Genomic DNA, 25,098 nt, shown 5'->3' on the forward strand with positions numbered 1-25,098 from the left:
CGTGTAGCCCTTAACTATTTTAACCTGAACTCTCCCAAAGACCTTGTGACTCCATACGACCCAAGCCTTCTTTCACTGAATCCCCTGTCTCCAGCGGTTGAATCGTCTTACAAGGGAACCACGAAGTACGTTGCGGCCTCTACTATACTGGCCAACTTGAATGAGAATATGTATTGACTCGCTTCAGCATGACAGGTTCTATCTCTTGGGAGTGTCTCGACTGTGGCCGATGCGTCTCCAGAAAATGGACCTGTTCATTTGTACCATATGGCCCTGGCACTACCCTAGAGGTTCTTGTCTCTCGATTCTTACCGAGGAAGCGTCGAATTCATATATACACTCTATGCGGAGAGTGCTGTGACGGTATATCCGAGGAGGACCAAATAGCCTTCATCACGAAGGGATTTCGGTCAAGGTCTACCAAATCATTGCTGTGGAGACACCGGACCTGGGTATTGTGCTATAATAATGTGGAGTGTGAACGGATCATGAACAGTGACAATGTTCAACTCCACATGTTCTGTTCGGTTAGTCTCTCCTACTAGATTTGCATCGTATATGCGACGAACGCATATCTAGCACAACGAAGGCATTTTAGTTGCAGCTTTTTGAAATGCGGACGTGTTGATTCTGACACGAAAAAGATGTTTGTCTCGATTTTTGGTCATTGGTTGATTACTTGTGCAACGTAAATATCCACAGATGAAAGAGGGAAAGACGTATGCCAAGTCTCAGGCCATGTGTGCCTTGAAGCCGCCAGGAGCTTGGATTTGGAAGACACCGTCCGGGTCGTACTCATTTGCCACTCTCAGTATCTCGCGCAGGTTGTGCTCGCCGTAGCTTCGTAATGGATTTTGGGCCTTTCCTGCATAATTCAAGTATATAAAATCATTTTCTGCACCGATTTCATGAGAGAAGCCTCTAATACGCTCGATAAGCCTGTGGCCCTGTTCGTGGAATAGGCTATCGTCCCGTTTGCTGCCCCATGAAACGAACAGCAGATATACTGTGCTGGTTAGTTCGGCCAAACCAAAGATATTTGCTCCGCCGACTTACAAAGATGATTATTGCCCATGTTTTCTAGGCCAAGAACGTTCCCCAAGTTTTTAGTGCTGAGATTGCCAAAGAATGCAGGAAATGGCTGCAGAAAGCTAACGACGTTCCATGAATCCCCCCTGACGTGTGCCTTTGCGTTTTCTATCACCTCCCCTTGCTCTTCCAATATTTTATGCACAACGCGTGCATCATTTTTGAAAGTCAAGGTCAGCAGCAACACCCTTCGTCCTGACGGTGGAGCCGTCTCCATCATGAGATCTTGTATGTCAGCAACGCGAGTCGTATTCGATTCACCAATGCGGCCGGTTTCATGGAAAATCGGTGGTTCTTCAACTGGCTGCGCATACTGGATTCCAGTAGCTGCTTCCAGCCTTTCTATATCCGACGAATACTGCCATATACCGACAACAGAGGCAAGCGGATCGTCAACGAGTCGGTTAGTGAAGTTTACCAGAGCACTGATCTGCAGGGGTATGGAGGAAATGTGGTGACGGACGATGCCGCCCCAGAGATCTCCCTGTGGGAAGGTGGTCATATCGATCTTCGTAACTATCCCGAAGTTATTGGATCCTCCTTTCAGCGCTCGAAAGAGACGGCTATGTGTGGTACTATTCGCAACAACAAGAGTCCCATTAGCTAGGACCACCTCTTCAGGAGTTAGCGATTGTAGATGAGGTTGCCATGGGCTTCATACCTCGAAACTCTGCACATTATCACAGACGAAACCATGCTGAGCCGTGAAGAAGGACAATCCACCTAGTGCTCATCAGCACCGCTTCATACATTGCTGGGAAGATTATGCGTACCACCTATAACTAACCCTCCCACGCCCACAGAATCTGCTCGGCCTCCGGTCACGGCAACTCCGTATTGTTTTAGGGTGTGATAAACTGAAGACCACCTTGCGCCCGCTTCAATTGATGCTATCGCGCTCTGAGCATTGAACACGGTGGAGTTCATCATGGACAGATCAATCATGACCACCCCCTTGGCTGCTAGCTGCGCCGGCCCAAGGAGTATGGCCGCCGCTGCGTACAGCAAATTGGCAGCGCTGAGATCCATCGTCCACCTGGCTGAGGACGGAGACGGCTTGTGCGACTTGACGGGCTGACTGAGGCCTCAAGATGCAAGACGGATACAGCGGTGCATTGGTCGCATAATGGGAGTGCGCAGATGCTAAATATTCACTCGAAGAAGGGAGAAGGAGGCGAGACGAGAGTTCGGCAGTATTATAGAGTGCCGTGCACTGCTTTGGTTAATAGGACACTCGGTCTGCTCTGCGGATAACCTACACATTTAGAGTCGCTGATAGGACACCACGACGCCGCGCTTAACAGCACCATAGTGGCCGAACAGACTCTCATTTTGGCTGACGGCGTCAAATAATGGCCTCGCAAAGAAGTAACTTGAGGTTCGAAATTGCCATTCGTTGTACGGGACATGGACTACTGTAATAAGGCCTCAGTAACCTTGGTGTTGACCACTGGACGAGACGACTCTAGCCATTTCATTGTCAAGCCAATAGAGGCAAAACCCGGGGCCCACCGTCTTGCGCAGCAGGGTCTTAGCACGTCAACTAACGACCGGGCATGAATTGTGCAAAAGTTGCCCAAATACATAACCGACAACGTGCAGGAGTATACATTCCATCTTCCCTAGCATATTTCATCCTTCCAATCGTTTCGGTGTACCTCCAAGGCTAGGCTACCTCACCGGTTAATGAAAATAACACCCACATCTAAATGGCAGAGATAGATTATAACACGTCCGATGGGTCCAATTATAACCATAGTTTTTCGTCCTAACGAACTTGAATACAGATTTCAGTCTCCGAGATGTCCGGCAAAGAGTATTCTAGCTTAGTCTTGCATTATCAATCGACGTTGGCCCTCCAATCTCCTTTCAGTCGCCTAAGCCTGGTGCTTACCAACCTCCTCATTTCGCTATCCAGGCCTCTGAAGGCGTACAGTGATGCCTTGGGTCGTCTTGACATCCGCTTTGAAGACTCTGGTCCAGCACACCTTGGTACCCTCAAGGGCTATTCTTCCTATTTCTTGCGAGGCTATGGTAACTGGCTCGGGACGCTTTGATCGTGTTAGTAACTTGGATGGTGCTTAACGTATGTAGCGTACTTCATGACATAGGTATATAGCTGAAGCCGTCCAGGCAGCAACAACGAAACAACCATGCTCAAATTCACGGACGAAGGGGTTGTTCTGAAGAAACTCGATCGGGTATATAATCTCACGTCTTCGAACGCCGAGATACTGGTTCTGCTGACAAGTCACGCCTGTCTTGGGAATCCTTAGACACCGTACACTTAAAGGGCCTGATGTCTTACTATGTTCAGGAAGCCGCGCTCGACTATGTCTGGAAACAGGCTGAGGCTTAAAACGAATAGCTTTGGATTCATCTCCGTAGCAAGACTGTCTGTGTCCATGAGTTGATATGATTTGGCCCAATATATCTTGACTGTAGCCATTCATTCCTACTATGAATAGCGGAATGCAGCACATCGTTGCTTAGCTCGGGTATTCGGCTATCCAGTTCTAGCCATCCGAAGCCCACCTGTACCTCATTCTCACCTACAAGCTCAGCCTGAGGTTAGTTACGAAATATCGACAGATCTCTACAGTACATCTCTTCCTAAGACAGGAGCAGCTATAGTGGGTATGTTGTACTAATTTTCGCCACTCCTGGTGAGTCCTCATCAAACGTGACTGCACATCTCGTCATGCCCGACGATGGTCTCGTATCATGCATGAGATTTGCCCGGGCATCGTCCCCTTACATTCGATGTCTATCCGGAGTAATCGAATGCTCACCTGCTCACTGTCCTTCCAATAACCCAAGCAAATGAGCTATGCCAAGTTTGGAAGGTATCGTGCATCGTACGGTGCTGTCATTGACCGCATATCGGAAACGCCGTCAATGTTCAACGACGCTCATACGGGGGGTATTTGTGAGAGGTTGGTATAATGCCTAAACACAGAAACTCGCTAGCCCGAATTCTATTTTAAGTCCGGACTGGTACAGTAGTGTCGGAAAATCTCGAGTCCCTCTACGACGGCTATGTATGTTCGTTCAACATTTATGGGAGCCAGCGATGACTAAGCCAACTCATTCTTGCCCGGCTGCTCAGCTCGCTCGACTGGTCTTTCGATGAGTAACGCGGCGAAGCCAGACCATAATAGTGTCAAGCTATTTGTTATCGTTTCTTCCCGCAGCGTGGGAGGAACTGGCTGACACACCATCAATGTTAATCGACGGAAGACACGTGGATATTTGCTAGCGTTCTGAAAAGCTGATTCTCGATCGCATATGGGTTGGTGTTGTGGTTTCATATCTATATCACTGGGATGTTCCAATGGCAGAAACGTACGCTGCCTTCGAGGATGAAATAGAGCATTGTGTGCCCAATTTGCGCCCATGAACTTGATTTATAATTCTTTAACGCTATCATTATTATACGCCGCTCTTCGTATTAATGTCGACCGTTTAATATGCAGGACAATAACGCATATTGGATGTTCTCATCGGCGTCTTAGGATGCAAGGGCGGTCGTGTCTTTGGCGATCGTCAAAATACATGTGTTAGTGGCACTCAATGCCAATGCCTACGATTTTCCTTGCATAGTATGTAGGATTCCCCTTTGACCGCCCCCTTAGGTTATATTTGGAGTTTAAATACTAAACAGAAGCCCATGCTCTCTCTTTGCTCCCTTCCCGCAGCTTCATACGCCAACACATGAAAGTTGAACGGGACAGCGTTATATCGAGAATCAGGGGAAGTGAAAGGAGTCCGGGTCACCAAATTGTGACAGTACATATATCTTCCAGCAGCACACGGAACGATCTCGGAGCTGTATTGCGTCGATACATGCTTTTCTTTATTTCTGACCTCAGACGTTGGCATTGAGGCTCAACCACCAGAATGATGCAGAACCGGGCGAAGTAGCCTGAAAAAAAAAATCCCTAGTTATGTATCCGTTCGGTGCTGCTTGCACCGCTATCTCTGCTCCTTCTCGGTCTTGACACCACAGCGGCCAATTTGGTATGTATGGACCAGGACAACAACACACAAAATGCAAAGATGCCTCCACAGACAGTGCTTGGATGGGACATACACATTGCTCTTGTGACTGCCACTTCGATTAGATGGTATCACGGTATGATAGCTCATACATACTTAACAGCGCAGTAGCCTTGTGGGCGATAATATGGAGTCTTTGCAAACAGGTGCTATTGGAGAAATTGTAAGGAAGACATTCCGCCTTCCAGCTATAGATAGGCGTAGTAACTTTGGTATGGTAACATTTTTCAGCTATAGTTTGACTCTGGCTGGCAATACCCGGTGTAATGCTCGTAGCCCATTCCTCCGAAAATTGGACGGCTCGGACCATGACGGAAGGTCATACACGAGTGTGGATGAGAGTTCTGCCTAAGCCCGTTTTCCGGGCAAAGTGTTGCGTCACGTTAGCCCATAGTCCTCCCACCGCGCGTGTAGAGAGGCACGGAGAAAAAGTATTCCAGCCATCGCCCCTGTCAGAACAGTCGCTGGTACCATTGTTTTCAACCCCATTACTTTCATGGACTACGTCGTCTTGGACTTTGTCACACTGCATCTACCACGTCCCGACATGGACTCCTGCCCTAGTCGCTGTGGCTGCTGCTCGACCCATCTCACGTCTGAACCGGTTAATGGCGGGTCATGCAGCCGGCACCGGCCCCGTGTTCTACGCGGGCACCCCAATAGAAATAATACGCTAATGATTTGGCAGTGGGTTCCAGATCTGATAAATAAATGTTTGTTGGTCAAGCCGATTTCGAGAAAGGCTGTATCTATCGAATTACGGAGGAAGATTGGAGGCGCATTCAGCAACATTTCGAGCATGCTTGGAGGACAACAAGGTAAGAAAGGGAAGGTACAAGATGCTGAACAAGACAGCAGCACACTCGGGGCTGTACTGGACTTCGCAGAAGCGTCTCAGGGATTTCGAAGTCACGCGCCACGGGGGCCGCAAAACAGAACCGTAGGGGACTAGGCCAACACAGGCCTCGATCGAGGCTCCAAGTTCGTCAGGAAAGTAATCGTTCAATGTATATAAGAAATATATAGTGAGATAGGGGAGGGAGGTCCTGCATATCGCCGATGTCGGTGAGGGGTCAGCGTATGAATACACATACACACACACACAGAGGCTGTATCTACCAGCGCGGTCCTGTATCCTGCTATATGCTGTGGTAGATATATATAATACAATTAACCAAACAATCTCTGCATCTTCATAGTGTCTCTCGCAACATTCGTGATCCTCTACTTTAAGCTCTGAAGGATTCCTAAAATCGTAAGGCGAAAAGATGTACTCCGCCTCCTGAACAGGGGAGAGATGTGTATATGTCTCCATCGCTTGACGGTTATCTAGCTACCTTCCTCCCCTAAATCTGGTAGTTCAATAACTTCGATCGTCTTTCTTATATTTGCTTATTGGAAGGCTTCAGCTTTATCTAGCACGGTAACTTAGAGAATAAATTTTCTTGGATAACGGAGTAAACTTTCTTTAGTAAATATGTATACTTGTATATGGTTCAGCCTGTTGATAGACCGTGCGAAGTAGTCTTGTTCCGGTTAGCGGAATGGTCCACATGTGCTGTTTCCTCCAACAGACCCGCGCAACATCCGACGTTTCACGCCAGAACGCCTTACCTGTCAGACTCCCCCTTCGCGTTGTTAAGAACTGCCCTAGGGTCAGAGACATAGACCAAGGAGCTTGCGTTGACAGTTCCGGCAGATACTCACTTTTGTCTTTGTGCTCTACATCGTCCTGTAACACTTCCCTTGCAGATATGACTTACAGGCCCTCTCGGAAGAACTTATGTCGCTGTTTCTCGAAGAGCAGCGCAGGAGCGTTGATATGCGGTTTGAACCATACTGGTACCCCACTCTCAAAATCGGAGCTTCTATCCAATTTTCGGCAACATAGCATCTTTTACCAGAAGAAACCCACGGCCCTGGTCTCCGCCACTGACCGCCCCATCGAAGCCCTTCATCGCGCTTTTATGAAATACTACCACTCGGACGACCGACAAGATAGCATTTGGATCGCAATTATCTCGGTCCCAGTGGGGGAAGACGGCACGTTACCCTGCCATCATGCTAGAGACCTTGCCCTTCAGCTGGGGTATCATCCTGATGATGGAGACAAATTCATGCACGAGTACATATTTGAATGGGAAATCGAACACCAATATGTGGAGCACGTGGTTTCGGTCGAGACACTTTCGAACCGCGGGCTGGATCTGGATGCCTTTCTCCAAGACGATCGCTTGCCCAGCCTTCGAGAATTCCGAGACTTGATGATCAATATGATTGTGGAACCTCCGGCGGACGGATATTCGGTTGGAAGAGAACTAGGTCGGATGGCGCGGTGCTTTGGTGCTAGAGCTCCTGTGGAAGAAATCGCACATAGTTTTTTGACGGATTGTCCCACAGGTATCTTTGTCGACAACGACAGACAGAACGTGATATGGAAAAGGAGCGAAGCTGAACCCGTCGACATCGACCTCGAACACATTTACTGGATATCACGGGGTATCGACGAAGCCCTTTTTGATTTGTGGCTTGCAGACAGCATCTTCACCGAGCATCGGATTACCCATGCAGAGCTGACCAATGCCTTGACGTCCGAAATGGAAATACTGTGGGAGCTTTACTGGGAGGATCTTTGCTTTGAGGTCTGGAACGGGTTCAACTCGGATTCTGCCGCAGATGAAGCACGAAGACTGCGGTGCCTGGAGCAGGAAATCCACGGCCAGATTGAGCGACACGCCATATCCATAGGGCTGTAATTATAATCCCGCACTCTGATATCTCTTTCATCGCCTGCTAAAAGCAGCGACCTTCGTCTCACTAGTCCAACTAACCTTCAACACAGTGTCTTTTGCAATAAGGTACAATAAGTTCTGCTCGTAGAAGGTGACCATGCTTTCGAGATGCTCTGTGTCGATCACCTGCGGTGCGGAGGTCTTCCCTCGAACTTCCGCTGCTTCGTCGTTGCTCAACCACTCCAGATAATATCTGAGATTATTCGAACCCGTGGCATGCTCGATCTGTATTTGCAGGGGGGCCGAGGAGCCAGCTTTGTACGTTCCTGAGGACTCTCCTGGGGCTAGTAATCCATACTCCCTCGAACTTCGAGTCAAGGTGCAACGATACAACTCCGTCTCTAACGACTTTGCGCGGTGGTGCGATGGAGTTGGTGTGTTCGATGACGTATTCGTCTTCTCTGTATGTGGTTCGCTCGTCCCAGCGTGCATGCTTACTTGTGTTGATCCCGGTGACACCGCGACACGACCAGAAGGCCCTGATATCACTGAAGCCCTTGTTGTTGTCCTAGATAATGGAAGCGTAAACAAGGTACTCTCGTTCGGATCTGGGTAGATGGACCCCCGGCGAGTGGACAGAAGTGATCCACACGTTTCTTGCCAATGCTCCTCTAGAGCGTTGCAAAGCCTTTGCTCCAACTCGGCTAGTTGGGGTAGCAAAGGGAGCCTCCAACCTGGATATAGTCTTCCGTGAGAGCCAGGTGTGTATGTTTTTTGGTACACCTGGAGACACAAGTTGCAGAGAAAACAGGCATCCTTGCTCGAGCAGATCACTCGCGGTAATATTCTGGGACTTTGTAATTCGCAGTAGGCAATTAGCTGAATCTCTGCATGGACTTTTGCAGTTTTCAAGGTTCGCATGACCTGGGAAGCGTACTTGTTGATAGCGTCTTGCTGACTGATCTTCAATATTGCGCAAATTTCTTCGAGGAGCTTCTGTTGACTGCCTCTCGGAGCAGTTTCGGCGATCTTTGCCCGCAAATCAGGAGCATATTCATTGGGAACAGGGATAGAAAACGACTCTTTGGGAAGGCGAACAGGGGCTGTTCTCATTGCTCGAGCCGACGGAAATTTCTTCGCCGTACGGTATAGGAACCTCGCGACCTCCCAATACCTGGCGATCTTGTTCACAATATTCAACAAACTCCGCCTTGAGGAGGGGTCCATATCCTTATTTGGAATCATGTGAATCAAATCAGCGAGTCCCCCGACCTGCTGCAGTCGATAAATGCCTTCCACAACTCCTACTAAACGTGTGTCAACCTGATATTGGGACCACGAGTCAAGAAGCTTCTCAGCTTCTCTCGCTCTCATGGTAAAGCTGCGTACAGTCTCCAACAGTGTCTTGTTTCTTAGATTCTGCCCAACGATCTTCACAGCTAGCAGAGCTTCTCGAAGGGTGTCCTTAAAGGGGCGTTTCGTTGTGTTTCTCGCAGAAACGCCCAGTCGCAACCGAGACAGTATGCGGGACGAGCACATGGAAACAACAGCGGTAATGATTTGGTTCCCCATGTCTTCATAGCGACTCGACTCTGATATTGTGAGGATACTCCTTCAATAAACCCTTGTCACTTACCAGAAACGGTCGCAAGGATTGCGAATATATGCTCTAGTCCCTGCTGGATACGACAAATCGCATCCTCTCCATCATTATAGCTCACTTTATTCACAGCAAATATCACCTTCAAGCAGCCTGATACAGTATCCTCTTCTAGACATAAAGCTGGGATATGTTCAACATCGTCTTTCCTATATGCAACGAAAGCTAGTGTGCCGACCAGTTTGCGCTCCGTGTCGAAAGGCAGTGTAGAGCGTCTTTTAAGCGCCGACAGAAATTCAGCCTCATTGCGCGACGGGGGTGCCGGGGTACTGCGAAGTAGGTGGGATAGAGCAATATTCTCCGCACAGACAATGATGAGATTGGGGCCTGTGGCCATTGAGTGGAGGATATATCCTGCAAATACTTCAGACTTAATTGAGATGACAGCTACAGACTTGGGCGCGCCGAGTTCTGACCGTGGTTTTCGAACCCCGCCTGATATAACCACGCAAGGAGTGGCTTCTGTTTGCTGCCAGATCGCTTACCCCTCCCTGAAATTACTTCCCCGGCAGGAAATGCTCCATCAGCGGGTGGTTCCCACCCACCAATCTCAGCATCGCAACATAACGCCTGCGCTGTCATGGATTGCGAACAGGCCACTATGTCCCTACATTCATTGGCTGTCATGTCATGGTAGGCTAGGGATGCCCAGGGCCCTTGCTTATCTACGTGATGTCCAGGAGTCAAAAGCGAGTTATGCTTGATACAAGGATTCAGTCCACACGAATCGACAATCGCCACGCCTTAGCCTGCCCCGTGTCGCCGTCTGCAAAGTCCTTTCAAAGGGGTTGTCAAGGGTATTTCTGACGGGTGGGGGGCAAGATGATTATCCTGCCGCTGACACAGCAATACTCCCAGTCCGTAGACTCGAGGACCATGGGTAGAAAAGTTCCGAGCTCTTGGGGAATAATATTTTTCTTCGTTTGCCTCGGAGCCGTAAGCAACATCGACCACAATCACTGGAGAACTCGGCATGAATTGGCCTGACTGCATTCCCGCTATTCAATTACTGGAAACATAGCTTGCCACAACGTTAACTCATGTTATAAGTGAGAACCAACTTGCCGCATGCCGCTTATCTGTCCCATCATGACGTGATGGTAAGGGCATTTCCTTGCATTGTACTTTAATTATTCGAGAATCAATCGGGGAAGGGGTTGGTTGGTGAGTTTCGGACGGCGAAGTTAGCAATACTTTAGAAAGGGCGAGTAGCGATCAAAGTGGAATGGCCATTCGTTTGCATATCAGGGGAGCGAGAATAGCGGTGTACTGACCCTTGCAGCATGCTACAGAAGCAACGTCGACACCTTACAGAGGCAGCAGTTCGCTGAAACCCCCTCCTGGCTATCAGACGGCGGTGGTAGATGCTAGCTGATTGATTGCTTTGATCATAAATAGCTACATCCCACCGGCCAGTAACTGACTGTTCCAGACTAACAGGTATTCATTATCCTTACGATGCACTCGGATCCTGCTGCGCCTAAGGTCGAGTTGGTGGACTCCTCAGCCACTCTACGCGAGCTGCTTGAAGACCTCAGCCTGATTCCTAGCTCGTCACCTCCCCTTTTCCTTGATTTAGAAGGGGTTAATCTGGGTCGCAACGGCTCTATCTCCATTTTATCTCTCTACGCGGTGCATAAAAAGACCATATACCTTGTTGATGTCTATAAGCTAGGAAAAGCCGCTTTCTCTAATCCTCAGCCCGACAAACATACTTCCTTGCGCGCTAATTTGGAATCTCCGAGCATCAAAAAAGTTTTGTTTGATGTTCGTAATGATTCGGACGCCTTATTCAGCCACTACAATATTCGGCTTGACGGAATACAAGACTTGCAGTTGATGGAGCTCGCCACAAGAAGTGGGCCAAACAAATATGTTGCGGGATTAGCGAAGTGTATCGAAAGGGACAGTCCTATCTCGGATCTCAGAAAGGCAGAATGGAAGAGACGCAAGGATGAGGTTACCAAGAGTTTTGATCCTGGCAAGGGTGGGAGTTACGAGGTCTTCAACAAGCGCCCTATGACACCAGACATCAGAGATTACTGTGCGGCGGATGTCTCCCAACTCCTTGGCTTATACAATACCTACGAGAGAAAATGACTCCGACGTGGAGAACCAAAGTGCAAACGGCAACGAACGATCGCATTCGGCTATCCCAGACACCCGAATACAATGGCCAGGCAAGTGACAAAGTTTTTGGGCCATGGAAGGAAGATTCTAGCAAGGAATGGCACGCTTTTTTCGACGAGTGGGAAGACAATCATTTCGTGGACGACTTACTATGCGATGAACTACTCGACAACGGGGCTTATGGTATATCGTTGGGACGACTATGACTATCGAGACCGCGAGGGACTGTATTGGATAGGAGGAGGACATGATCAAAACGGGTCCCATTCTGATCGTGTTGATGTTTTGAATCAGGTAGCCATACTCTGCCGTCGCTAGTCAGTAGCCACCTTGATAGAGCTTCCCAAGAAAATGTCAGTGTCAGAGAGCCGTGTAAAACATAAAAAAACATCTTGCTACGGGACGGGGGATAAAGCCTTTCTTGAAATCGGCTTGACCAGTTCATCTTGACACTATTTTCCTCCGCCACCTCAAGGGCTTTAGCGTAGACCATTTATCGAGCGGGCGGCCTTCCTTAGACGCGGCGCAGTAAGAGGTGCCTTGTATATTATAGTTCTGAGCTCTGTAATACACTAAGAGTACGAAATGTGTAGAAGTCCATGCAGCCACAAGGGCCATCGCAGTTCCCACAATTTGGGATCCCTCGTTGCCTTGTATCTTGCACGATACGGATCTGATATACTTCTTGTTACTGTACACAACTGCGACCTTTATTCAGCTTATTCAGCAATATTAAGTCGGCGCCAGAACTCCCTTTAGCCATCATTGCTAGTAGTTGGATATGGGCAGATTAGCATGTGAGACTTTTCTGGAGACCATCTACATGGTAAACGGTTTACCTCCAATGGATAGATAAACCAAGTACTACGGTGAGGATCCACCAGACCATAACAACTTATGTGCTATGTACATCATAGGCAAGGCACAATAATTCAATTCAAAATACTTAACAAATTTAATCTCTCCGCAACCTGCTGCGTCTTACCGTGGCTGGGACCTAGGACCTTCTCGATGGCTGCTACATCTTATTTCCAGCCTGCCCAGCCCTGTGCGCCACTTTGGGTATGCTAGGAGACGAGACTACACCGCCCAGTCGCGATTATCGGCTAGAAATGTCTAGAATGGCTGTGCAATCAATGTTACGGGCGTATTGACGCGGATAAAACTCTATTACCACGGTGGTACCATAGATTCCGCGCAGAGTAGCCAACAAACACTGCCTCCCCTCTGGTCAGAGCAATGTATCTAGTCTGTAACTAATTCTGGGACAGTCCGTCCTTTATACCATTCACGATACTCGCAACCCCTATGGCGCCGGGGTCCGGGAGACCACCCTCTGCAACGAAATGATTCCTGCTTACATAGCTGGCCCTCCCCAATGTCGGAGTCAAACTGCGTGTACTCTCCGCACCGGCTACAGCTGCAGCACACGCCTTATCCAGATCCTGTTCTGCTGCAAATGTTGCAACGAAAGGGATCAACGCATCCATCAGTGTGCGATGGCCTTGCCGAGCGGGTGTGTATCTGTACAACTCTACAAGGCCATCTTGGAGAGCTTGGGATATGGCATATGCCAGCCTATCAGCGAATGAGATAGCAAAATTCCTAGTCGAGATCGCATTGGAGACAGCATTGAAGAAGATGGCGTAGATCGCGCCTGAGGTGCCGCCCATGCTCTGTTCGACGATGGATGCGATACGTCGGAGGACCAAGGAGAGATCGAGGATATCTCCAGGGGAGTATTTGAGTCCATGAATGATAGCTAGATCGACATTTAGAATGACCTGAATGAGACAGTGAAAAGATAATGAGGGCCACTTACCATTTACACCGTTCAGAAGTGTCTCACCACAATCTCCGTCGCCGGCAATGGTATCATATCGGGTAATGAGAGGCTCTGTCTTAGTGATGGACTGACCAACGGCGGTGATGACCTTATCAACGACAAGCCCCGAAACTGTGTAAAGTGGGTCTGCCGAGCTTGCATCCCCAACCACTGCAATAGGCTTGACCATCCGGCCTTCGAGGCCGTCTAAATAAGCCTTGGAACAGGAGGGCCAGGCCGGAGCGGTTGTGGGAGCACCCAAAAGCTCGTCAATCTCTTCGTTCAGGCCCAGTAGAGTAGCTGAAAAACCAGGTCCATCCAAAGAGGACACGAAGGTTCCGCAGACGATACGCTTGATACTGAAGTTCTCATGGCGAAGTTGGCTAGTGAGCTCGTCTGCAATCACGTTTAATTCCAAAACACTCAGGCCTCCAAGACTGTTCACCATGAGAGCCATTTCCTGGCGCTGCTGAGGATACCAGCGCTGTGAGCTCGGCCTTGTGAGCATCCGGATGACAATTGAAACGGTTTCCTTGAGGGTTTGGATCGTGCTGCGTTGAACGCCGGGCTCATTGTGGATTCCCATCCCATACTCTAGTTCCCTGAAAGGCAGGGGCTCTTGGTTTGCGCGCTGAGGGACGCTGCAACGATCAAGACTGACCCCAACAGTGATTAAAGAATCGGCCGCGGTCTGAGCTAGGTGAGTCACTTGAGCGAGATTTGCTCTACCTCAACTGTTAGAACGTCTACCTTGGGGGCAGAGGACACTCACCCCTTAGCAGCAGCACCGCCGGCAACCTTATGGACAAACACAACACCAGCCAGCCCACGTCGCCCAACGAGGCCAGGGTGCTCAATAGAGACATCATCACCAACAACCACCACATTTACCGCGCGCCCATCAGCCTTGGCCTTCTCGACAGCGAGCCCGAAGTTGAGTCGGTCTCCCGTGTAGTTTTTCACAATGACAAGGGCTCTACGTTCAGTTAGTGACTGCCAGTCTCGAAAAGCTGAGGAACATGAAGACATGAAGCCAACCCTTGAGGAGTATCGAGTGCGCTTAAACCGCTAAGAATCTGCTTCGCCGACGGCGAGGCAAAAATATTCCCTGCTACGCAGATATCCAACATACCTTCACCGAGGTAGCCAGCGTGCGCAGGTTCATGGCCCGACCCACCTCCAGAGAGCAGGATGACTTTCTGTGATTCTGGTGCTTGCTGACGGAAGACAACTGGCAACTCTAGTTTACATTATGAGTTTATGAGAAGTACACTCGACTCCGTACCCTTCTCTGATTCGAGTAACCGCAAGGCAGGATCACGAGCTAGCTGAGCACGCAATGCCCTATCAACGGGTGCATCGATATCATTTATGAAATGTTTGCCTACAATTTGTATGTCAGAGGGTTAGAATCTGCCCTTTCGTCAGGTATCTATTACCTAGAGCCATTGTCGGTGTCCGTGGGAATCTAAATATATTCAGGCAGGAAACAGCAGCGACAGGACATGAGACGACCGAAGCCTGTAGCAAACGAGATGAGACCAGATATGACAAGAGAACTATGGTTGAAGTGTAGAAACTGTTAAGGAGGTGGTTGGTGGGGGAGGGCTACTTATACTTGGACCTCTGCGGGAGTGATATTCACAATATGTGTACCAAGTGTTCCACCTTGTATTGCTCGTCCATGTGTCTCAACACAGATAGCAAACGAGCCGAGGAATTCCCCGTTGCCTTGCGTTTGTCTAGGTGAAAGTCATATTTTGCAACATCTTCCCGATAGGGTGTGCGCAGATTGGTGACTTGGGCAAGTGGAAGCACCGGGGAAAACACCACTCTGGAAATACGGGAATTGGTTATGTGATCAAATAAGTCCGTTTGGTCTTCGAGTCACCACGTTGTCCAATATAACTTATACACCCAGTTCTTGATGATAGATTAAATCTCCATCGACCCAGGTTGCAATAGTAGAAGATCGGCAGTATCGTGGACATGTTTGGCCGCAGAGCTGCCTTCCATCAATTCATACATAAAACCCGTTGTGCAAGGGCTCCCATGAAGTTCGCCTATGAGAGAGTTGGCACGCGGTCATACGTATTTTTTTTTCCAGCTCCAGCCAAAATGCGAAAATGGTGGCCAGACTGCGGATTACGTTTCTCGCTCCTTTTCGACATCAAATGCGCAGTCTATCTCCCTTTAAGCAGACGGCTAGCTGATATCCTTCCAAGTGTGTACCGAGATCTCTACTCTTCACTTCGCTGCTAAGGTGTCTGATAGATCCATATAATATACTGATCGAGCTCTATCAAATATCCCGAGTACCACACTCATATGATACTGGATGGCGCAACGGTCCCAAATCTAGTCGAGGGAGTGAACCACCCGATCGCAATCGGAAACCGAACTAGTGTATACCGTAGAACTGCAAAGGGACAAAAATTAAGCAGGCTTATAGCTCCACACACCTATGACGTAGCAGACCATCCTCCTTTATCTCGGATAAATATCTCTGCACCTTGACCGCCATAGCAGGAATTTCATACTTAAAGAACTTGTATGAGGCTTTACTAGGCAATAAGTGACCGAAGCATTATAGACAGATGCCCGCGTCGGCGTAGCGTTCCCAACTATTAGGAGCGTACGGCTCGTAGGGTTGCACGCTTGTATTCAAGGGTCTGCTCCTCAAAGAGGCGCTGGCAGGGGAAAGACACCACCCTGCTAGCAATATTCCTCTCCTTCAGGCTATCTGCGACTTGTAGAGCGAAGCTGAGCTCTGCGCCCACGCCGGTCAGGGTGACATCAGCATTGTCACTGTCCTGGAGTACGTAGGCTCCAAGGGCAACGCCGTCACGACGAGTCAGTCCCTTCATTTCAGGAACACTGTGTGTCGGGAGGTCGAAATGATCGAAGGAGTACGCTTAGCTTGAATAGCCACAATCCAGGCACTGGCTGTTTCCTCGCTGTCTCCAGGACGGATGTAAAGGATATTGGGCATGGCGCGAAATAGGTTGGCTAACTCGATGGGCTGGAGGGTGGGCCCACGGAGGACGTCTCCCCGGGCGTCCTTGAATGTCTTCCCTTGTTCCAAAGTGATTGATGCGGCTAGGCGGTCCCAGCTGTCTTTGATGAGATGCGTGAAGCGAAACAATATTTGCTGTCGGGGGGCAATAGTGGTTGCCCGCCATGCCGGCAACGCTTTCTTCGCGGGGACAACTGCTGCAGAGAGCTCCTCGGGAGGTAGACTGTGGGACGCGCGTGACAAGATTGTTTGTTGCGAGATCGCAGACGGGGATCCATTTGGTAGCCTTGGAGGGCAAAAATTCATTATCTGTGAAGTTGGGAGTGTTGGTAGGAGCACTGATGGGGTCGTGCGGCATGCGAACTGAAGGCACCTGTTGAGGCGGTCCGGCGGTACTAGCGGTCATTTCGACGGAGCGAGATGTCTACGAGATATTGAAGCGTCGGAGAGCACCGATGAAACCTGTGCTTCAAAGTGATGATGTGGAGAGAGTGCGCAGCGTGATAACACAGTGCTAGATAGTGCTGAAAGGATCTGGCAAGTTAGAGCCGTGAGCTTCGTCGTCTGTCGTTAGGCCAGTATTGCGGGTATTACAGGTATTGTGAGTACTGTGGGTATTGCCGGTATTGCGGGTTCTTTCGTCAACTACGGTTGGCCCGTCTCCCTATTCTCTCTTTGGCCCTATCTTAACAAGGCCACAACTTCGGTCCTGCCTCAGTCGGCTCGTCAGATGACTCTCAGTTCGGTAATGGACCGGCTATTGCGGAGAGGGGTGGACACCAACTTTGTTAGGAAATCCGGGGCACCGGCGGGGACTGATACGCGGGGAAGACTCTCCCAGAATGAAAATTTGCCAGCACATATTCGGATATTGTGCTCCTAAACGTAATCATTTGCGAGGCCCCAGACTCGCTTTATTATCAACCCTCGTCTACTTATCTAGTATTGCTTCTACTTCCATCTTCAATGGGGGCTGGCCGACTTTCCTCTCCAAAATCGAAGTTCCCCTCCCATCATACTCAAATACTCAACATGGACTTTGTCGACGCCTTACAGGATAAAATGAGAGCCAACTACCCCTGGACCGCGTCTCCACTCATAGTGTCGGCGCCCATGGCCAAAGTCGCCATGCCTAACCTCGCCGTGGCTGTTTCCCGGGCGGGAGGTATAGGGTTTATTGGAGCAGGATATCATAGCGACCACCTCGAGGATCTACTGGAGGAAGCTGACGACCTACTCCAGAAAGGGCTACGGGACACTCCGATAAAGAGTGGCAAAGGGTTCCCAAAGATTTTGCGTGTCGGCGTGGGATTTATAACCTGGAGTGCGTCCCTGGAAAAAGCTCTCCCCTGTTTTTCCAGATATTGCCCCGCTGCTGTTTGGCTCTTTGCTCCACCGAAGGGCTTCCAGGACCTTGTTCCCTGGGCCACCAAGATCAGAGAGGCTACGCATCGAGGACCAAGATTTGGGTGCAAGTCGGCTGCGTATCCGATGCGGTCGAGGTAGTGAACGCCATCGACCCCGACATCATCGTGGTCCAGGGACTGGATGCCGGTGGGCATTCCCTGAGCCGAGGAGCCAGCATTGTTTCCCTTGTACCAGAGATCAACGACAAACTTCAGGAGCTTCGTCCGTATCCTCTGACGCGGGCCAATATTCTAGCGGCTGGTGGAATCAGTGATAGTCGAGGGGTTGCCGCAGCTATGGCCCTTGGTGCTCAAGGGTGTGCTCTTGGAACACGTTTTCTCGCTAGTCCCGAATCTATGGTCGCTTATGGCTATCGAAAGGCAATTCTAGAAGCCTCGGACGGAGGCAGAACCACGGTTCGAACAAAGGTATACGATAAAGTTCGCGACATTCATGGATGGCCTGAGGGCTACGACGGCCGAGGTCTCATAAACAAGACATTTCTTCATCACCTCCGTGGCCTCAGTGACGTCAAAAATCGTGAGCTGTATCGTGAGGAACTGAATCGGGGTGACGAGGGATACGGACCCAATGGAAAACTTACTACGTATGCTGACACCGGGGTTGGATTGATCACAGAAGTAATGCCTGCAGGGGATATTGTCAGATCTCTGCGTGAAGGTGCCCTCAAAATACTGTGCGGGCAGCATCAGTCCAAGCTATAGAGAGGTCGGGTGCCAGGGGAAAGGACTAGATAGATATATGCAATCTCTCGGAACTGGATCTTGACGCTTTTTCTTATATACGTACCTCTACATACTTGATTTACTAGGACCACACAACCACCCATCAGGATCAGTGGTATACGGAAAGTCGTCCTGATGGTAGAACCGTCCACCACCGTATACCACAATCTACCATCGTGTATACTATCGGTATAGCACGCCTACAGATCAAAGGGATATAAGGGTATTTATTACTATATATTTTGATAGTTCTTGTTCAGTTCCTCGCGTTTAATATAACTGTTATTCACAGCTATATCGCTGCTACTGCTGGTACGATCTGTCTCGATTCTATTATAAATTGATATATATATATATCCCCTTCCTTTTATCTTTGCTGCTTCGAACCTTAGGATTACTATATTAGTTTCTTAGAATCTCGAAATTATTCTTAGGAGCCGTCGCTCCCAGGATAAGTATCGTTGTCCCTTTGGACTAGTGGATTCTGTCACCCTCGTGCTTGAATTACTACACTAGCACGTTGCGCAGCTCAGACGGATCCCAGGGTATGACAGTGTACTAATATCATTTCCGGCTGCGACTACCGTGCACCAAGGAACCGGCGTCTTACCCCTTGATACGAAACTCGCTCTAATAACATGGCGATGCCCTAGTAAAAGTCCTCATGTCTCTTAACCGAGCGGAAGCAGGCAAAGAAGCGACGAGAGGAAAGGAGTGTATTGAGCAATATAGAATTGTGGAGAGCTTGACACCAGAACGTGAAAACTGGGAAATAGAGAAATCCATATGCAGGACCGTGGTGCTATAACTTGATTATACCAGGCGTCTTTTAGCGCCGCCTGCGTCCGTATGTGTTTCCAATGCTCTTCCAAAAGTAAGGCATACCGACAACCCTTAACTGAGAAATATTGCGCCCACTGGCTGTTTCCTTTGATGACTTTGACAAAACATTTGGCTATCACACGCCACGTTTGCTCAGAAGGATGCAATTCGTCGTACCACATGAACGCGTCGGGATTATTGTTGTCGATTCGAACGCAGCATGTCCCGTTCAATGCACAGTGATTGAGGTATCCCGTCACATTCAATGGTGCCGTGCCGTTGAAATATTTCGAGGGGTTATAATAGATTTCCCTCATCTGTTCCAAGGATGTAAGGTGTAGCACGTAATAAGGTCAGGCGGAACAACCCACTAGGCGTCCAAGGTCCACCAAGGCAAAGGACGCACCAGGGTATTTCTTCTGGTACATCACCTCTAGGAGCGTTCTAAGATCATATATAGCATTGACAGTAGCAACATGCTGCAACATCCGTTGAGAGGCGGCTGTGCCATTGCTATATTTGTTTGGCCAATACTGGGATGCTGCGACACCTCCAGCCTCTGGCATTGCGTATTGGGGAGCAAGGTACATGGCCCCAAGCTTGTTGAGAAGGAAGTAACGAGCGCCGCCTCTGTATAGACGGTCAATCTGCTCAAAGACACAATCAATATAATCCGGAAGGGGCTTGCCGGGGGGTTGAGAGTCAGTCAGAAACGCATGGGCTCCAATATCATTCCCTCCGATCATGATAGCGAAGACAGTAGACTCCGGGGAAAGATCTATGAACCTAGTTCCATCTGGAAGAGTATAATTGGTATCCATAAAAAAGCTGGGAATCTCGACCGAGTCGACATCTGGGAATAGCTGCTCTGTCGCTGGGATGGTTTCAGGCGTAATGTTACGCGAACACACTGCTCCTGAAACGGCGTAGTTGTGCACTCTGGCTCCAGCATACTGTCCCACATACGAGGGCCAGGGGCGCCCACCATCCGCAGCAATGACACCCTGTGACAAACCATAAGCAATCAAGGAACCATCTTTTTTTCTTTCATTCGGCAGTTAATACCTCGTCAGGTGTCCATCCAACTGGAGGCAGGCGTCCATTATGTGTAATAATGTATTCCAGCCGCCCCAGATCCGACCAGCTGTCGCCAAAAACCACAAGGTCGGTAAAGCTTGGAATGTTCAAGCGCACCCTCCAACAATAACATGAGACAGGAGAAGGAAACTGGAGATTTTCATTTTTCTCGGTTCGTTAGGCACCGTCACGACGTGTTTCTCCTGTCAAACCCGGTGCTGACGAGGGGTGGATATATGTACTATATTTGCGGAGACTGGATCAGGATGCTACCAAAGTGGGCCATCTGCCAAGCAGGCCTCTTTGATTGCATTGGTGTTCAATATTGCTGAAACCGAAGGATACGCACGCGGCAGGGCCACGACACTACGGGGGTCCTTATTTGGAACGATGGATCCTCCGCAATACCCGAGTGCACCGCAACTAAAACACCATCATTCTCCTCCGCAATAACCGCTTACAGTCTAAGATATATGGCACTAGAACACTTGAACAGCGCTAATCCTTCTCACTCTCCCCTCATTCCCGCTGTTGGCGGTTTAATGTCGAGAATTACGTATCTTGTGGAGACGCAACCTTCGTGCTGCCAAGCGTTATGCTCCATACATATCTCTATCTCGGTGTCGTGACCCGTGTTTCGACAACATAACCGGTCATCGCATCGCAGTACACCGCCGTCTCCCGGTCATTTTCCTCGCAGCTCTGGTCAGTCACCGACGGCTTTCAACCCCCGTCTCCTTGCCGACAATCAATTATTCGGTTTGAGTCTTCTAACCCCGCCTATGACCGGTAAATCACCCATCCGATTCTGCTGTGCGTTATCTGGCAGGCAATTTAGAATGGATCCTTTTCTGGGGGGGTGGTGGGGGGTTTTGGCTGGCGCGAGTGGACGCGAATTGCCCGGGTATGATTTTGTTCGAACGATTCACTTCAGCCCACTATGTGCTAGCTAGCGGGTTATTTCCCTGCAAAGAATCAGCAACAATTACATCGAATTGTCTCGCCGCCGAACCGGGTAGTCAACCAAAGTCTCCAGTTCCATTCCCGCCAATATCCGTCTCTCCTAGTCAGAAGACGGGTCATATAACCAGGCCAACGATGGAGATTTCGGCGATCCCATTCCATCTTGCCCGGGCATTGCCAAGCGTTCGTCATGATCGGATACGTTTACGTATCATTCTCTTCCTTGAAGTATGAGAATGCTTCTGTGTAACTAAGCCAAGAATTATTCTTGATCCCCGTTCCAAACCAGACCTGTGTTTCTTTATATATTACAATCTGCTTGGTCTCGCGGCCCTCTTTCCCGAGTGGCAAAGTTCCAGCTTTAGGCAACTGCCGAAAGTACGGTAGTCACGACTTTTGCAGTGTCAACAGGATGATGCTACCACCTACAGCAGATTACTGGGGGCCAGACGAGGTGGTTGGAGCTTCGTTCGGGTGACCTCTTGAGAGTCTAAGTATGAACGGTTAGTTCTGCGCCACTAGGTTTCGGTGTCTCCGCTTCCTCAACAACACTATCTCCAATCGTAGAGGCCGGATTGCAACCCATCTCAGTAAAGTAGGCATCACAATATCTACCTTCACCTGCTGTCCTTTGTCACGACAGAGATGCTCCGCATAGTGCTCATTGGTGGATCATGACATATTATCTAGATGACCCTTTGGAACTTGCTCTGAGCTGCTAGGCCTTTGAACATTTTACGGTACAACTCCCTTTCTATGATTCATTTAATATCTTCTAGAAACCGCTTAATTGACAAGCGGACAGGGGTGGGCCATTATTTCTTGAGTCGAGCCCTGGCGTCTCATTAGAGTTATCCTATAAGCACAGCTGCACGAGGTTCGCTTCATATCACGTGCCCGGCATAATTTGAAGACACATATATCACTTTATTCTGTCGTCGCTGTTGTTTTATATCCCGCGAAAGACCATCAAGTCCCGTACTTTCTGGTATACGAGGACTTGAATTATGTCCTCTATGATATTGTACCATCGTAGCACTCGGAATGTCCTTGGGCGACTGAGCTATAGCGCTCCTGGATGGTGCAGAGATCTTCAATGCCCTCTGAAGAAAACCGGCCTTTATCGATGAGAGTTGTAGCTGAGTAAAGAAGTCTGTGGCTCTAAGAGGTCTTGTCGCGGGTAGGAGCGTTGACTGGACGGAACGAATTGAACAATTTCCCGAGTTATGACACAGTTGAACGTTGCCCGCCAATTGTGTAGAGCCGGATGTCGTACTCCCCCTTCCTATTCACTGTCATTCAACTTCTTGTTTTTCCTTCCTTTTCTTTTTCCTTCTCATTCAGTTTGATGTTACGATAGCCATCCTAGAAACGAGGGGAACAACGGCAACACCAGTGTGATACGTTCAAGCCGAGCGACTTTGTAGTACATATTTTTTTTTACTTAGACATGTTGGGCGGCAGTTAATTGCGTTCGATCTGTACCGTCCCGGCTGGCTTCTCGATCATCATTTTCCTTCATCTCCGTCTTCCACATTTAGTCTACTGGTGACACGTCCTTTCCTTCCACAAACGAACTCTCCCGGACTACGATGAGTAGTATGCAAAAAGAAAAAAATAAATGCCCTCTCCAAAGCATTCTCACCTAGATTACGAATCTATTATAATTCGCAAACAATGGTGGAACCTCTTCTGTAGCATGTAAAGAAGCTACAGTACGTTCGCAGTCCACCCATTGCCTGGTCAATCTATCTCTTGCGGTGTGTATTTTGGCCTGAGTGGGACTCAGTTTGCAAGATGCAAGCAGGATCTCTCGTGCAACAGCTCAGCACCAGGTCGAGCCTTGTTCGTTCAGAACCTTTGGCCCACGTGCATACAGTACAGTACAGACAAGATTAGATTTCGATTTCTCTCATGTGAAGGACGTTGTCCTGAAATATTACTTAAATATTACTTATCTCTAAGCGATCGTGAGAGCCATAATATTTGTCGAGGGCCTCGGCTTTGTTTCAAATCGGGCTGGATCTGGCCAAGAGCCGAGATTGTGGTTCCTAAGAGGAATGCAGTCTTGGAAATGGACGATTCTGCAAGAGCGGGAGCCGGTCACAGTTCTCCATCTTTTGCAAGTTGCCATGTAAATCTGCCTTTGTTGCCAAGACTCGAAAGACTAGGCACTTCGAAGTTCAGGTGGTGGCCATGGGTTGCGCCCCGCGAGCATGACAGGCGGACGGTAGCCTGTTTCCCTTGGAGCCCGAGATGTCAACCATTGGCTGCCCCATTAACTGTATGATGAACAGTCAATCCAGGGGCCGCTGCGACTGATCCCGGCTCGGTAGGTTCTCCAGCAATAGACGACTTCAGTGTGATGTGCATGGCCCGCATAACGTATCCCCCAATAGAAAAACCATGCTCGTGCTGTGCTTGGCTGGCATACCTAAACCAGGAACAGCACATTCGGGGGTGAAGGTGCCCACCACTGCGTTGCCATTCGCCTCTGATGTTCCAGCCGTCCCGAGGACCAGTCAAGTCCGGACTTAAATGGCTCGACCTTTGTACGAACTCAACCAACCGGTTAAGAACGCTAAACTCCAGCTTCAACTTCACACTGTATACGAAACCCTTGGTTGCAGTTTGCGACGTATATCTGCCCGTGTACTCAAGCAGTAAGATGCCAATATCGAGCAACATCACAATAGCGCTCATGTATATCAAATGTAGCAAGAGCCTCCGGCAAGCTCCCCTGTGCATATCTCCAATGACCAATTCGGAACGAAGCAGTTTGCACGTCTCATATAGGTAGAGGGCCGAGATGACCGATTCTTGAACAAAAAAGACCGACACGTGGACTCTTTCGTACACCGCAAATGGCACGACAAAGCGGGGAAAGACGGGAGAGTTGGCTAGATAGCAGAGGACTCCAGCCGGAATATGGAGTATGACCGCATTGACGATAATCATGCAAAGTATCAAGCGGAGTGTGAGATGATTTTGCACGATTAGATGAAGACGAGAGTGTAGGACCATTGACTGGCCGGTGACCATCGAGGACCATCCGAGGAACATGAGCGAAGCGTAGACATACGAGATAGAATTTGCGAGGTTGAAGTCTTTAAGAATGAACCCTATGGAGTAAAGCGCAATACCCCATGTTGCGATGAAGAAGCTCCAGAAGTAGAGACCGCCACGGCGTCTGAAGCGCACGAAAAGGATGAGTGTCAGTTCGACCACGTTATAGAGCGCGATGGAGAAGAATGATGTGACGGCGTAGCTCTCCGCGAGCGAGAGTTCAGAGCCAAGTCTGTTCCCAATATCGTCAATAGACATTGCTGCGCGTAGGCGATCGATAGCATGGAATAAAGAATCATATATTTTGGACGACCTGGCCAGATCGCAGCCTCATCCGGAGGACATCATCCTTTGTATGGGGAAACGCAGCCATGTCGCATATTTGATCCAAATGGTGGCAGTGAGTGTGTACATTACGAGGATACAATCTGGGGAACGGAGCTAGCTAAAAAAAAAAGCTTGACTGGCAGCAACAAGCAAGACAGCCTTTGACTCGGGTTGGCAAT

General features: G+C 49.2%; 11 protein-coding genes across 11 annotated transcripts; 4 read left to right on the forward strand and 7 right to left on the reverse strand.

The window, feature by feature from the left end:
* Positions 1 to 731: 731 nt before the first annotated feature.
* On the reverse strand, positions 732 to 2,118 carry ATEG_03589 (uncharacterized protein; the record flags this gene model as incomplete). The annotated part of the gene is made up of 3 exons (XM_001212767.1): positions 732 to 1,006; positions 1,057 to 1,692; positions 1,863 to 2,118. The coding sequence occupies 3 exons, from the start codon at positions 2,116 to 2,118 to the stop codon at positions 732 to 734; spliced, it is 1,167 nt and encodes a 388-aa protein (XP_001212767.1).
* A 773-nt stretch (positions 2,119 to 2,891) lies between these two features.
* ATEG_03590 (uncharacterized protein) lies at positions 2,892 to 3,448 on the forward strand (the record flags this gene model as incomplete). Its single annotated transcript, XM_001212768.1, has 3 exons — positions 2,892 to 3,123; positions 3,223 to 3,290; positions 3,407 to 3,448. 3 exons carry the CDS (start codon positions 2,892 to 2,894, stop codon positions 3,446 to 3,448), a joined length of 342 nt encoding a protein of 113 aa, XP_001212768.1.
* A 1,616-nt stretch (positions 3,449 to 5,064) lies between these two features.
* Positions 5,065 to 5,458, reverse strand: ATEG_03591 (uncharacterized protein; the record flags this gene model as incomplete). Its single annotated transcript, XM_001212769.1, has 2 exons — positions 5,065 to 5,197; positions 5,241 to 5,458. 2 exons carry the CDS (start codon positions 5,456 to 5,458, stop codon positions 5,065 to 5,067), a joined length of 351 nt encoding a protein of 116 aa, XP_001212769.1.
* Positions 5,459 to 6,902: 1,444 nt separating this feature from the next.
* ATEG_03592 (uncharacterized protein) lies at positions 6,903 to 7,904 on the forward strand (the record flags this gene model as incomplete). Its single annotated transcript, XM_001212770.1, has 1 exon — positions 6,903 to 7,904. One exon carries the CDS (start codon positions 6,903 to 6,905, stop codon positions 7,902 to 7,904), a length of 1,002 nt encoding a protein of 333 aa, XP_001212770.1.
* Positions 7,905 to 8,448: 544 nt separating this feature from the next.
* Positions 8,449 to 9,877, reverse strand: ATEG_03593 (uncharacterized protein; the record flags this gene model as incomplete). The annotated part of the gene is made up of 3 exons (XM_001212771.1): positions 8,449 to 8,614; positions 8,818 to 9,472; positions 9,517 to 9,877. 3 exons carry the CDS (start codon positions 9,875 to 9,877, stop codon positions 8,449 to 8,451), a joined length of 1,182 nt encoding a protein of 393 aa, XP_001212771.1.
* Positions 9,878 to 10,998: 1,121 nt separating this feature from the next.
* ATEG_03594 (uncharacterized protein) lies at positions 10,999 to 11,876 on the forward strand (the record flags this gene model as incomplete). The annotated part of the gene is made up of 2 exons (XM_001212772.1): positions 10,999 to 11,584; positions 11,662 to 11,876. 2 exons carry the CDS (start codon positions 10,999 to 11,001, stop codon positions 11,874 to 11,876), a joined length of 801 nt encoding a protein of 266 aa, XP_001212772.1.
* Positions 11,877 to 12,926: 1,050 nt separating this feature from the next.
* ATEG_03595 (uncharacterized protein) lies at positions 12,927 to 14,944 on the reverse strand (the record flags this gene model as incomplete). The annotated part of the gene is made up of 6 exons (XM_001212773.1): positions 12,927 to 13,432; positions 13,493 to 14,220; positions 14,268 to 14,469; positions 14,628 to 14,735; positions 14,781 to 14,879; positions 14,935 to 14,944. 6 exons carry the CDS (start codon positions 14,942 to 14,944, stop codon positions 12,927 to 12,929), a joined length of 1,653 nt encoding a protein of 550 aa, XP_001212773.1.
* Positions 14,945 to 16,358: 1,414 nt separating this feature from the next.
* Positions 16,359 to 16,817, reverse strand: ATEG_03596 (uncharacterized protein; the record flags this gene model as incomplete). Its single annotated transcript, XM_001212774.1, has 1 exon — positions 16,359 to 16,817. One exon carries the CDS (start codon positions 16,815 to 16,817, stop codon positions 16,359 to 16,361), a length of 459 nt encoding a protein of 152 aa, XP_001212774.1.
* An 822-nt stretch (positions 16,818 to 17,639) lies between these two features.
* Positions 17,640 to 19,142, forward strand: ATEG_03597 (nitronate monooxygenase; the record flags this gene model as incomplete). The annotated part of the gene is made up of 5 exons (XM_001212775.1): positions 17,640 to 17,835; positions 17,913 to 18,559; positions 18,751 to 18,853; positions 18,914 to 18,976; positions 19,099 to 19,142. 5 exons carry the CDS (start codon positions 17,640 to 17,642, stop codon positions 19,140 to 19,142), a joined length of 1,053 nt encoding a protein of 350 aa, XP_001212775.1.
* A 697-nt stretch (positions 19,143 to 19,839) lies between these two features.
* ATEG_03598 (uncharacterized protein) lies at positions 19,840 to 20,727 on the reverse strand (the record flags this gene model as incomplete). The annotated part of the gene is made up of 2 exons (XM_001212776.1): positions 19,840 to 20,530; positions 20,681 to 20,727. The coding sequence occupies 2 exons, from the start codon at positions 20,725 to 20,727 to the stop codon at positions 19,840 to 19,842; spliced, it is 738 nt and encodes a 245-aa protein (XP_001212776.1).
* Positions 20,728 to 23,785: 3,058 nt separating this feature from the next.
* Positions 23,786 to 24,850, reverse strand: ATEG_03599 (uncharacterized protein; the record flags this gene model as incomplete). The annotated part of the gene is made up of 1 exon (XM_001212777.1): positions 23,786 to 24,850. The coding sequence occupies one exon, from the start codon at positions 24,848 to 24,850 to the stop codon at positions 23,786 to 23,788; it is 1,065 nt and encodes a 354-aa protein (XP_001212777.1).
* Positions 24,851 to 25,098: the final 248 nt, after the last annotated feature.

This window comes from Aspergillus terreus, genomic scaffold, assembly GCF_000149615.1.
Source record: "Aspergillus terreus NIH2624 scaffold_5 genomic scaffold, whole genome shotgun sequence".
NCBI lineage: Eukaryota > Fungi > Ascomycota > Eurotiomycetes > Eurotiales > Aspergillaceae > Aspergillus > Aspergillus terreus.